This window comes from Micropterus dolomieu, linkage group LG03 (assembly GCF_021292245.1).
Source record: "Micropterus dolomieu isolate WLL.071019.BEF.003 ecotype Adirondacks linkage group LG03, ASM2129224v1, whole genome shotgun sequence".
NCBI classification, from domain to species: Eukaryota; Metazoa; Chordata; class Actinopteri; order Centrarchiformes; family Centrarchidae; genus Micropterus; species Micropterus dolomieu.
Genome location: NC_060152.1, coordinates 3,456,142 through 3,466,217, shown reverse-complemented (window position 1 = coordinate 3,466,217; position 10,076 = coordinate 3,456,142). Strand labels below are relative to the sequence as shown.

General features: G+C 36.8%; 1 protein-coding gene across 3 annotated transcripts in view; it reads left to right on the top strand.

Moving 5' to 3' along the window:
* LOC123967662 (trichohyalin-like) overlaps window positions 1–9,156 on the top strand; it is an 11,186-nt gene extending 2,030 nt beyond the window's left edge. For 2 of the 3 annotated variants that reach the window (XM_046043838.1, XM_046043837.1), the window contains 5 exons: window positions 5,635–5,727; window positions 6,266–6,844; window positions 7,227–7,378; window positions 7,492–7,604; window positions 8,506–9,156. In XM_046043838.1, the coding sequence (XP_045899794.1) occupies window positions 6,313–6,844; window positions 7,227–7,378; window positions 7,492–7,604; window positions 8,506–8,680 (972 nt within the window). In that variant the 5' untranslated portion in view covers window positions 5,635–5,727; window positions 6,266–6,312 and the 3' untranslated portion in view covers window positions 8,681–9,156. Of the gene's footprint in view, window positions 1–5,634; window positions 5,728–6,265; window positions 6,845–7,226; window positions 7,379–7,491; window positions 7,605–8,505 lie in introns of those variants that run through there. The other variant, XM_046043839.1, reaches the window with a different exon arrangement.
* The last annotated feature ends 920 nt before the right edge of the window (window positions 9,157–10,076 follow it).

Below are 10,076 nucleotides of genomic sequence, written 5' to 3'. Positions count from 1 at the left end.
TGATCATGGTAAGTGCGTTCTGCTTTTTAAATACTCCTTGTTACAAATAATAATGTCTTCTTTTTTATCTGTGGTTTGGTGACAACTGTTATTTCAAAATCAGTAGCCATAAATGGGCAATGATGAATTTATATACTCACATCCACACCAGAAAGGCAGCTGGTGACTAGAAGTACATTACATTTAGTAGGACAGCACATTGCCATCTCTAACAAGACGGTTCAACAGGATCACTATCAAAAGAATGAACATTGGGACATTACACCAATTTACCAGTTGAAGGGAGGAATTGTTTGGAGAAGAGAGAAAATGTCCACTCAGGTCAGAATTTCTTCCGCTCCACCCCCCGACATTTCGTTGTTTTTTTTGTTGTTTGTATTTTCATTTTAGGTTTCCAAAACTATTGATGTTGCGTCTGACCCTTTACATTTTTACTTTATGTAGGCAGCTTGTAGTTTTTGTTGTTTCACACACATATACTTTTTAGTAGTTATAACAGGTGGTATAATCACTGCGGTCGGTGTGTGTGTATTTATTGTCCTGTAAGATGGTCAGAAGTTTTATACAGTGAGCTCTCAATGTTTCTCTTCAGCTCCACGGAAGTGAGTATCAGCCTACACCTTTTGTACAGGAAAACAAAAGTACACTAGCAGTGTAAAATTACAGATATCATAAAAGTACAGGATGTTTTTGCAGGTTCGGGAATCTCCCTAGTGCCTTGAATAGTATAAGTGTCACTTCAAGCAACAAATAGCATATAAAAGCTTTGAAAGTGTAGCAACAGCAGACTCAGTGGGTTGTAAAATGTTTAGAAATACAAAATATTGCTGATTAAAATAATCTGATTTCTTTCTTACTCTTACTAGTAAATTTTTGTAAGTGTTAATTCTGAATATAAACGAGGAACTGGTGATTTTAAATGACAATGAGGAAGAGGTATTTAAAAAGAACTTACATTTCTGCTACATTTTCCTTCATCCACAACAGCACTGTTTAAGCAGGCTGAGAATAATGCTTTTCCTTGATGTAATTTCACGGCAAATATAGCTGTAGCTTATCTTAAATGTTCTTATCTTAAATTATCTTATCCTATGAACTGAACTAAGACGACTCATCAACCACTTTTTGATAAAGCATATCAAAATCAATAACTTACAAATCCCTCCCAACCAAGATGCTCTCCATACTTTCGGATGGTCTATGATGTGGATTGGCTTGATGGTGAAACAAAAGAGTACATGGGTGGATGGAAGCCAACTAACTTATTTGTAAGGCTTGTCGAATGTTTCCATTCAGTCCAGTTTGTTGCTGGAGTAAATAAATATATTCAAGTTCTCACAGCGCATATTTATAGGACGACAAGGTAAAACAACTTAACAAATACACTTGATGTTTGGCAGATTTATAGATTTGTTTAGCTTTACCAAATAGGAGAGAGAAAAGAGAAAAAAACAACTGCAACAAAAAGGCAAGAACACAAACTGGTTTCCTGGATCTCTGCATCATTCATTGGTTGCACACTGTGCTTTGACAGGTGATCAGTGCTGCACCTGATGTGATCTGAGCTTTGTTAAAACACCCTTGATGTAACCACCAGTCACAACAAGGTGCCAAATTAACCCAGACTAACATAATCAAGTTTAAGTTTTAATTTGTGTGGATAATAATACCAGCTGGACATTGTTAAGTTTGTAGATGTTTGATGTAGATGTTGATGGATTATTGATGTAGATGTTGATTTGGCCAAATCCAGATGAGCTAGTTTTGTACTGTGTACTCCTTGCCGCTGAAGATCAATACTACTGGGTGTGTGAGAAAGAACTGAAAACCATAAAGTTCACACATCAGCAATCAAGTTAGTTCCCTATTCTATGACTAGTGAATTTCCTAGTCTCTGTCAAACACTCACACATACCAAATAAACTACATTTTTTTGCAGTTTTTCTTTATTTTAATGTGTTCATTATTATAAAATGCCTCTGCTAAATATAATTCCATGATCTGTGTGTTTTATTACTGTATGTTTAAAGGAAACTATTTCAACTGATATGGTTGTTGTGTTTTGACTGTTGAAAGATGTATTTAGACTCTAGATAAAGAAATATCGGTACAATGAGTTCCTTATCATCAAAATGTATTCTTTTCAGAGTAAAGTGTGTCTGCTGGTGTATTTGATTCTCTGTAATGTAACTGAAATAAACATGTTATTATTATTCATGCCTACACAAACATTAAATTGCAGTGAGAACAAGACTAGAGTACAACAACACATATAATTAAACTTAGACAACATGAAATGTGATTAAAACTGTTAAATTGAAATATACATCCCAAAATGAGGAAGGAGTAATACGATGTATTTACTATTTTGTAAAATATCTGATAAAATGCAAACGTTTGCTGATCGTTTACAGTATTTAAACAATCAAGTTTATTGTCACATACATAATCATACACAGTACAACAAAGAGTTCACTTTCAGTCACTGCATGATGAGTATGAGGTTGACATTTAGCTGATGTATTTTTGAAGTCAAAATAGAGGAAGATGTTCTTCCGTTGATAAACAGGATGTCGTTTTCAGCCATGATGTCACCCTCTGTGGGTACATGCAGAAGATGACAGCCATGTCTTCATTAATGATGAATGCAAACAACTTCCCTTCGTGGAAAATCTGCAGCCTGCTAAATGTGTTTGTGAGTCAGTGATATAATTTACCTATGAGTACCAAGACACAGATATTTAAAAAGGTCAAATTAGTGTTTTAGAAGCTACGTGTTGAAAATGTTTATTGAATGGGTTTTGTTTTTTATGAAGGTAAGTTGACACAAGCAACAATATCAAAATAATTTGTGTACACACTAGTGGCTCTGTGAGGCTCAATGCAGACATCAGCATGCTAGCATGAGCAATGTTAACACATTGATGTTTAGCAGGTACAGTGTTTACCACGTTCCCCATCTTAGTTTATTGTGTTACCCTACTAATATTTGCTAATTAGAACTAAACACAGACACTAAAGTAGCCTACAGCTGAGGCTGATGGGAATTTCATTGTTTTTAGCATTTGGTCTTAATCCAAAGTATTGGGGAAATTGAGTTTTGACCTGATATTTGTGCTAGATGAAAACTATTTATTTTGCATTCTGGGGACATTTTCTGCTTAAATAAATGTAGAGATGTCTTTATTTATGTAAAGGGAAACACAAAATTCAGCTGGCAGGTGACAAATATAAAAGTTCAACAGAATATAATGCCATAATCAGCTGCTTGTTTTTTTTTTATTATCTTAAGTTACTTTTTAAGACAATGCACATTTCTTTCTTCTATATTTAAATTGCATAGCTTTTTCTGTAAATACAACTTTCTCAAAGCATTTTCATTTGTAAGTTTAATTTCTTGTTCAAATGCTTTGTGATGGGGAAAAAATCAGCCATTTAAAAATGTGGTGGGGACTTGTTCCCTGCGTCCCCAGTATAAATGACAGATTTCATGGCAATCATCCAACAATTAAGACATTTCTCTAAATACCACAAATCTCAGAAGTCAGGGGTCACCAAATTCATTAGGAAGCATCATCTGGGAACTGTGAATGTCTGTACGAAATTTCATGCCAATCCATCTAACAGTTGTTGAAATATATCAGTCTGTACCAGTGTGGGAGACTGGCCATCAGCTGGAATGGCTAAAAAGAGTGTTGTGGGGACAAAGACAAGTGTAACAAATATGATAACGTAAAAAAATTAATATGAAATAATTAATTCAGTATTGGAAGGCACCACAATACCAAAAATACAGCTACTTGCCTGCAACATTGGATGCACTTCCATTACTGATTGGAAAGGCCACAACAACCTGCAACTTCACTTTCTGCTGTTGTTACCAATTTGTGTACACAAGCTAAAAAATAACAATCCTGTTTCAAGCAAGAAGTTGCTCTTTGAGTAGTCATAATGCCTCTGCATTGTTCTCCAGAACTTGATGTGAATGAATCTGCTGGTGCTAGAAAGGTTCTTCTTTCTTATTCTATTTTTACCAGGAAACCAGAGACATAAATAGCATGACACTTGTACTTCTTCTTGTACTATACATACTGTATATTACATTTTTTCCCAATTAAAGAGCAACAACATGCTCACAGAATGTAAAGATAAATACTTTAGGTGGACACAAATATGTTACAACGTAAAAGTTAAAAGTTTTGATTTTGTTTCCATTATTGCTTTTGTCAATATTTCATGTTTTTGCTGCCATCAAAGTTTTGCATGAAAACCTTTTACGGTATCTGTGGTTGGTGACGCAACTGTCATTGTTGCACTACGTCATAATCAGTTGGCGTAAATAGGGAGTGATGAACTTACACACTCTCACACAAACACAGAAAGGCAGTTGGTGACAGAGACAATTTATTGTGCTGCCTGACTGTAAGAAGAATGGAGACAGGACGCTATGTTAACTTCCCAGCTGATGAAAGCAGCAATAGAGAGGAGCAAAGAGAAAACTGTCATTCAGGTCAGAATACCATAGTAAGTTTTTTTGTTTGTTTGTTTTATTAAGAGTGTTAACTTCCTCCATTCTTTCTACAGAATCTTTCTCCCTCTTTATGTTTTTGGTGTAACATCTGAACCAATCCATTTGTGACAAATGTTTGTCAAAGTTAAGCATTTATTAATTAATAAAATTTTTGGGGGTTTGCTAACTTCCCTTGGAGAGGGCCAGTGTATTCATACATTGTTCTCATTTTGTGTGTAAAGACACACAAAGGTATGTTTCTGTTCTTATATTTAAACACTTTAGGATAGATTTTAAGAACATTTTAGCTCCTATTAGACCATGTTAGCTCATACAAACTTTGACTGGTGTGAGAGAAATCAAAAAAGCAAACAATGGAAAGGAAAAATCCTGATTTTTTGTAACCCATTAGAATTTTGGGTGGACAAATAGGTTTACTGGGTAAATTAGCCTGTTTTTATTTTCTATTTGACTCTTTTTTTTCTTTTTAAATTGTAAAATTGTATTTGTTAATACATTCTCTATGCTGCTTTTACATTTGATGTAAATCACTTTAAATTGCCTTGCTGCTGAAATGTGCTATATGAGTAAACTTGCCTTGCCTTTAAAAGACTGTTTAAGTACTGTGATGCTGTGGAGAGTCCTTAACTTACAAATGAGGTTACATGTTAGTAGGTGGCCATTATTACTCATTCTGTCTTATTTATTTCTAACTAGTCACATTTTGGTTAGCTTTTCTATTGAGTTATTTTCATAAAGCTTGTACATAAAAACTGTTTTTAAAAATGTAATAGATGCCTATCTAAAATAAATATGCACATAGCATGTAAATCTCTGTTTTTATGTTTTAAATTGGTACTCATACATAGTGATAAAACACAGAATTGGGATTAATTACTAAAATATATACCAGTAAACCACAGAGATCAGAATAATTAACAATATAAATTTGTAAATTTGAGGCAGAAAACTGAAGGGGCAAAAAAATGAATAAAAAGACATAGCTGGATTGGATAACTTTGTTGAATCTAAATGACACATTGAGAGACAAGTACAACTGCATTTTTCCTAATGTTAATAACAGAATTATGGTGGGTGGTGTTTATGTTTTTTCCAATTTGCAGGAGTGTCTAAACTCTCCTTGCTGGTTGGAGTCAGTTTTGGCCTGCTGTGCATTATACAATTTGCTCTCAATGTTGGATTTCGGCTACAAGCTGGTGAGTATCAGCATCCACCTCCCACACCACACCACACCACACCACAAAAACACCAGCTAAATAACTTAAGTTATTTCAGGAAGTCACTTTACTGTCTAGTAAATGGAAAGCAAAATAAAATGTAAATTTAGGCTACTATATATATAGTTTTTTTATCATGTTGTAGGTTGCAAGTTAGACACAGCATAAGGACTTCTACCAGAAAATGACAGCAAACATACTTTTCAATTCCTACTGCCAGAGTAATCTATTACTGTATATAACATTGTAATAGCTTCTACAGCCAATAGTGGTCAGCTAGCTCATTAGCTCATTAGCAGTAGTGCTAACTTGGTCACTGCCATTTATCTTATGCCAGTCTTCATGCTACGCTAAGCTAATCACCTTGTGGCTCCTGTTCAATACTAATGATCAGCCATCGTAGGGGTATCAATCTTCTCATGTAACTCTCTGCAAGAAAGTAATTGTGTGTATTTCCCAAAATACTGAATTATGTAAAACTTCAGAAACTACAAACTTCTTATGTTTCCGTTTCTAGTTGGGTGTTCTAACAACTCTGACAACGTTTCAACTCGTAATTTCACAATGCCAGATGATGACATCAGAGCCCTGATTTTAGAGAGAGATCGACTGCTTCAAGAGAATGACCAACTACTTCAACACAAAAAACAACTGGTTCAAGAGAAAGACCAACTGGTTCAAAACATAAAACAACTGGTTCAAGAGAAAGACCGACTGGTTCAAGAAAAAGATCAATTGATTCAAGAGAAAAAACAACTGGTTCAAGAGAAAGACCGACTGGTTCAAGAGAAAAAAACACTGGTTCAAGAGAAAGACCGACTGGTTCAAGAGAAAAAAACACTGGTTCAAGAGAAAGACCGACTGGTTCAAGAGAAAAAAACACTGGTTCAAGAGAAAGACCAACTGGTTCAAGAGAAAAAAACACTGGTTCAAGAGAAAGACCAACTGGTTCAAGAGAAAAAAACACTGGTTCAAGAGAAAGACCAACTGGTTCAAGAGAGAGATCAATTGTTTAAAGAGAAACAACAATTGCTTCAGGAAAAAGACCAACTGGCAGAGGATAATAAACTGCTACAGGATAAAATTGAGATGTTAAGTAAGGAGGTCATCAAACTACAAATTTGAAAACAGGAACTGAGTGACTGAGTTTCTTTTTTAACCATTATTAATTCATAGCTTTATAGCCATGCTAGTGGCATGGTTCTTGGCAGGGATGCTAGAAGTCAGTCTGAGTTGCTGAGCGAAACTGACATTATATCAAATGCTGGGCAACATTAATGGTTTTTGTGTTAATTTAAATGGCCAGGGTATTTACTACACTATTATGTCAGCAGCCACAGCAACTACATAGAACTTAGAACTTAGAATCACCTCTCCTGCCCTGTCCTGCCTAGTCTTAAGTCCTGTCTTGTCCTGCTCTGTCTTGTTCTGTAAAGTCCCATCTGATCCTGATGTGTCCTGTGCTTTTTCCTGAGCAGAACAAAACACCCAAAGATGTCCCACGGGATGGCAGACATACATGTCTTCCTGTTATCAGCTTTCTCCTTGGATTGGCACCTGGGAAGATGCCAAACAAGACTGTGAGAGGAAAGGAGCTCATTTGGTGATTTTTAATGATGTATCGGAAGAGGTATTTGGGATTTGTCTTATATTAATCTAACATTCAGTTTTAGCCCTCAGCCAGTTCACTTTTGATTTACTTCACTATCCACAATGAAAATATCTACACTTCCTTCCTAACAGAGAGTTGTCCATATTATTGGAGGTGCTAAAACAATATGGATGGGCTTGACCGCTCAAAAAGATCAGTTCACCAACAGGTGGACGTGGACATGGGTGGATGGAAGCTTTTGTAGGTAAGGCTTTCTGAATGTTTATGAATTAAATGATGATCCTGATTAACAGCAATGTACTGTTTCAGAACACTGAACTGAACTTACAATGTGAAGCAAGTCCTATTTACACATTAATGTTTGAACAACTGAAACAACTGTTGTACTGAACGATGTCTACAATGAAACATTGGGATGGACGATGTCATCGGATGCGCAGGCGCGTGCAGCAGTCGTCTTATGTGCATGTGTCCTTGCACAGACTTCACTCGGGGAAAAAAATTGGTAGACTATTAAGTTACGCGGACCAGGTAAAGCAACAGTGAACACACAGAGTGCAGATGTTGTTTTCAGTTGTTTGATTGGATAAGTCATTAATAGCCTAAGCCAACGTGAGGCTCACCTGCTGCCACGATAAGGGATCACGAGTTCTCAGTCTTTTAGGCGACTTTATAAAACATGCTGCTGATAGAGAAAATGGAGCAGACAGGGGAGAGAGACAGAGAGAGGCGGGGCAAGCCGGGGTGTTTACCTGAGGTGAGTGTGGGGAGAAGAGAATTCCGAGGCGGGTGCCAAGCATACTTAAAAACAATAGTTCATGGTCATTAAAAGCTGCTTTCACAGGGTGGTAGAATGTGAAAATTTGAGATAATTTTTTGCTGGGGGGGCAGGGGTTTTTCAATCATGATGCCGGCTCAACGCTGTGATGTCTGTCAGCCATCGCTGATGGACGATGGCATCTTCTATCAGCCCAACCCTACTGGAGCCTATTCAATCATGCATTGAGTGAAAGGCAGGGTACACCCTGCACAGGTCACCAGTCTATCACAGAGCTAACACATACAAGCACAGCCATCTCAGAACTGTATTGCACTGTTCCACCCTCAACAAACCCACCAAAACAGTGTTCTGTGTTGTTTTGTAGTAACTGGAATGATCTGCAGCTAAGTTGGAACTATCTGCCTTTTTGGAGTTATTGTGCACATGCGGATGAAGCCTCGTGGTGTTCGAAAACCTGGCGCTGGGGCAGCTGTCAACAAGAACAACACCACTGGATGTGTGAGAAGGAGCTGTACACCAGCTCTTACTGGTCTGAATAAGGCCAAAAAAACCCACATCTGCAATCAGTCTCTCTCTCTCACACAGACAAAAATATATAATGTGTACATACACATATGTTGTATGCATTGTAATTGTTCATTCTAATGACTTCTTTATTTTTATGCACCTCTTCTACATAATTCTACATAATTTCATGATTAGTTTTGTGTGCTTTCACTATGTTAAAACAATATCTAAATATTTTATTCTCTAAATGTCGATGTAAGGCCACATGTTTTTTTTCTTTAAATCTGTTTGATGGCAGTGCTTAAGTTGCTCTAATTATTTGCTCCTGACACTGCTGGAGGTTGTGACTGTCCCTGAGCGTGCACACTGAGGAAGGCATCGGCTGAAAGGTTTCTACATTACAAATGAATAAGGATACTTCATAGGACTATTTTATGTTCTGTGCAAGCCAGTTTACCTTCATTTAAACAACTGTTTTAACAGACAATATTTACTTTGTGTTTCACAGTGTGGCTTTGATATAGTAATTAAAGCTGGTATAGGCAATTTATGTCAGAAGCTTTTGTTGTTATATTTGTTTAAATTCTCTTTACATTTAATAAATCAAATGCTCTTAACTCCCATATCTGTCTGTTGCAATATTGTATTTTATGAGGTGCCCCTCGGGACATTATTCAGAATTACCATGCATATACATGCATACTTTTCCTCTCACATACACATATGAAACCTCATTCACATACTATACTGAAAAGCTCACACACATACAAGTAAAATGCTTTTACATACACAACTGAAACACTCTCACACACACAACTGAAACGCTCTCACACACACAACTGAAACACTCTCACACACACAACTGAAACGCTCTCACACACACAACTGAAACGCTTTCACACACACAACTGAAACGCTCTCTCACACACAACTGAAACACTCTCACACACACAACTGAAACGCTCTCACACACAACTGAAACGCTCTCACATACACAACTGAAGCGCTCTCACACACACAACTGAAACGCTCTCACACACACAACTGAAACGCTCTCACACACACAACTGAAACGCTCTCACACACACAACTGAAACGCTCTCACACACACAACTGAAACGCTTTCACATACACAACTGAAACGCTCTCACACACACAACTGAAACGCTTTCACATACACAACTGAAACGCTTTCACATACACAACTGAAACGCTCTCACACACACAACTGAAACGCTTTCACATACACAACTGAAACGCTTTCACATACACAACTGAAATGCTCTCACACACTTAAGTAAAATGTATGTTGTATAAAAGCATTTCAGTACGTTGTATGAGAGGATTTCAGTTTAACAGGAAGTTGTTTAAATAAAAGCACACATCTCACAATACAAGCGAACAACTGTTGATCGTACAATGGCATTA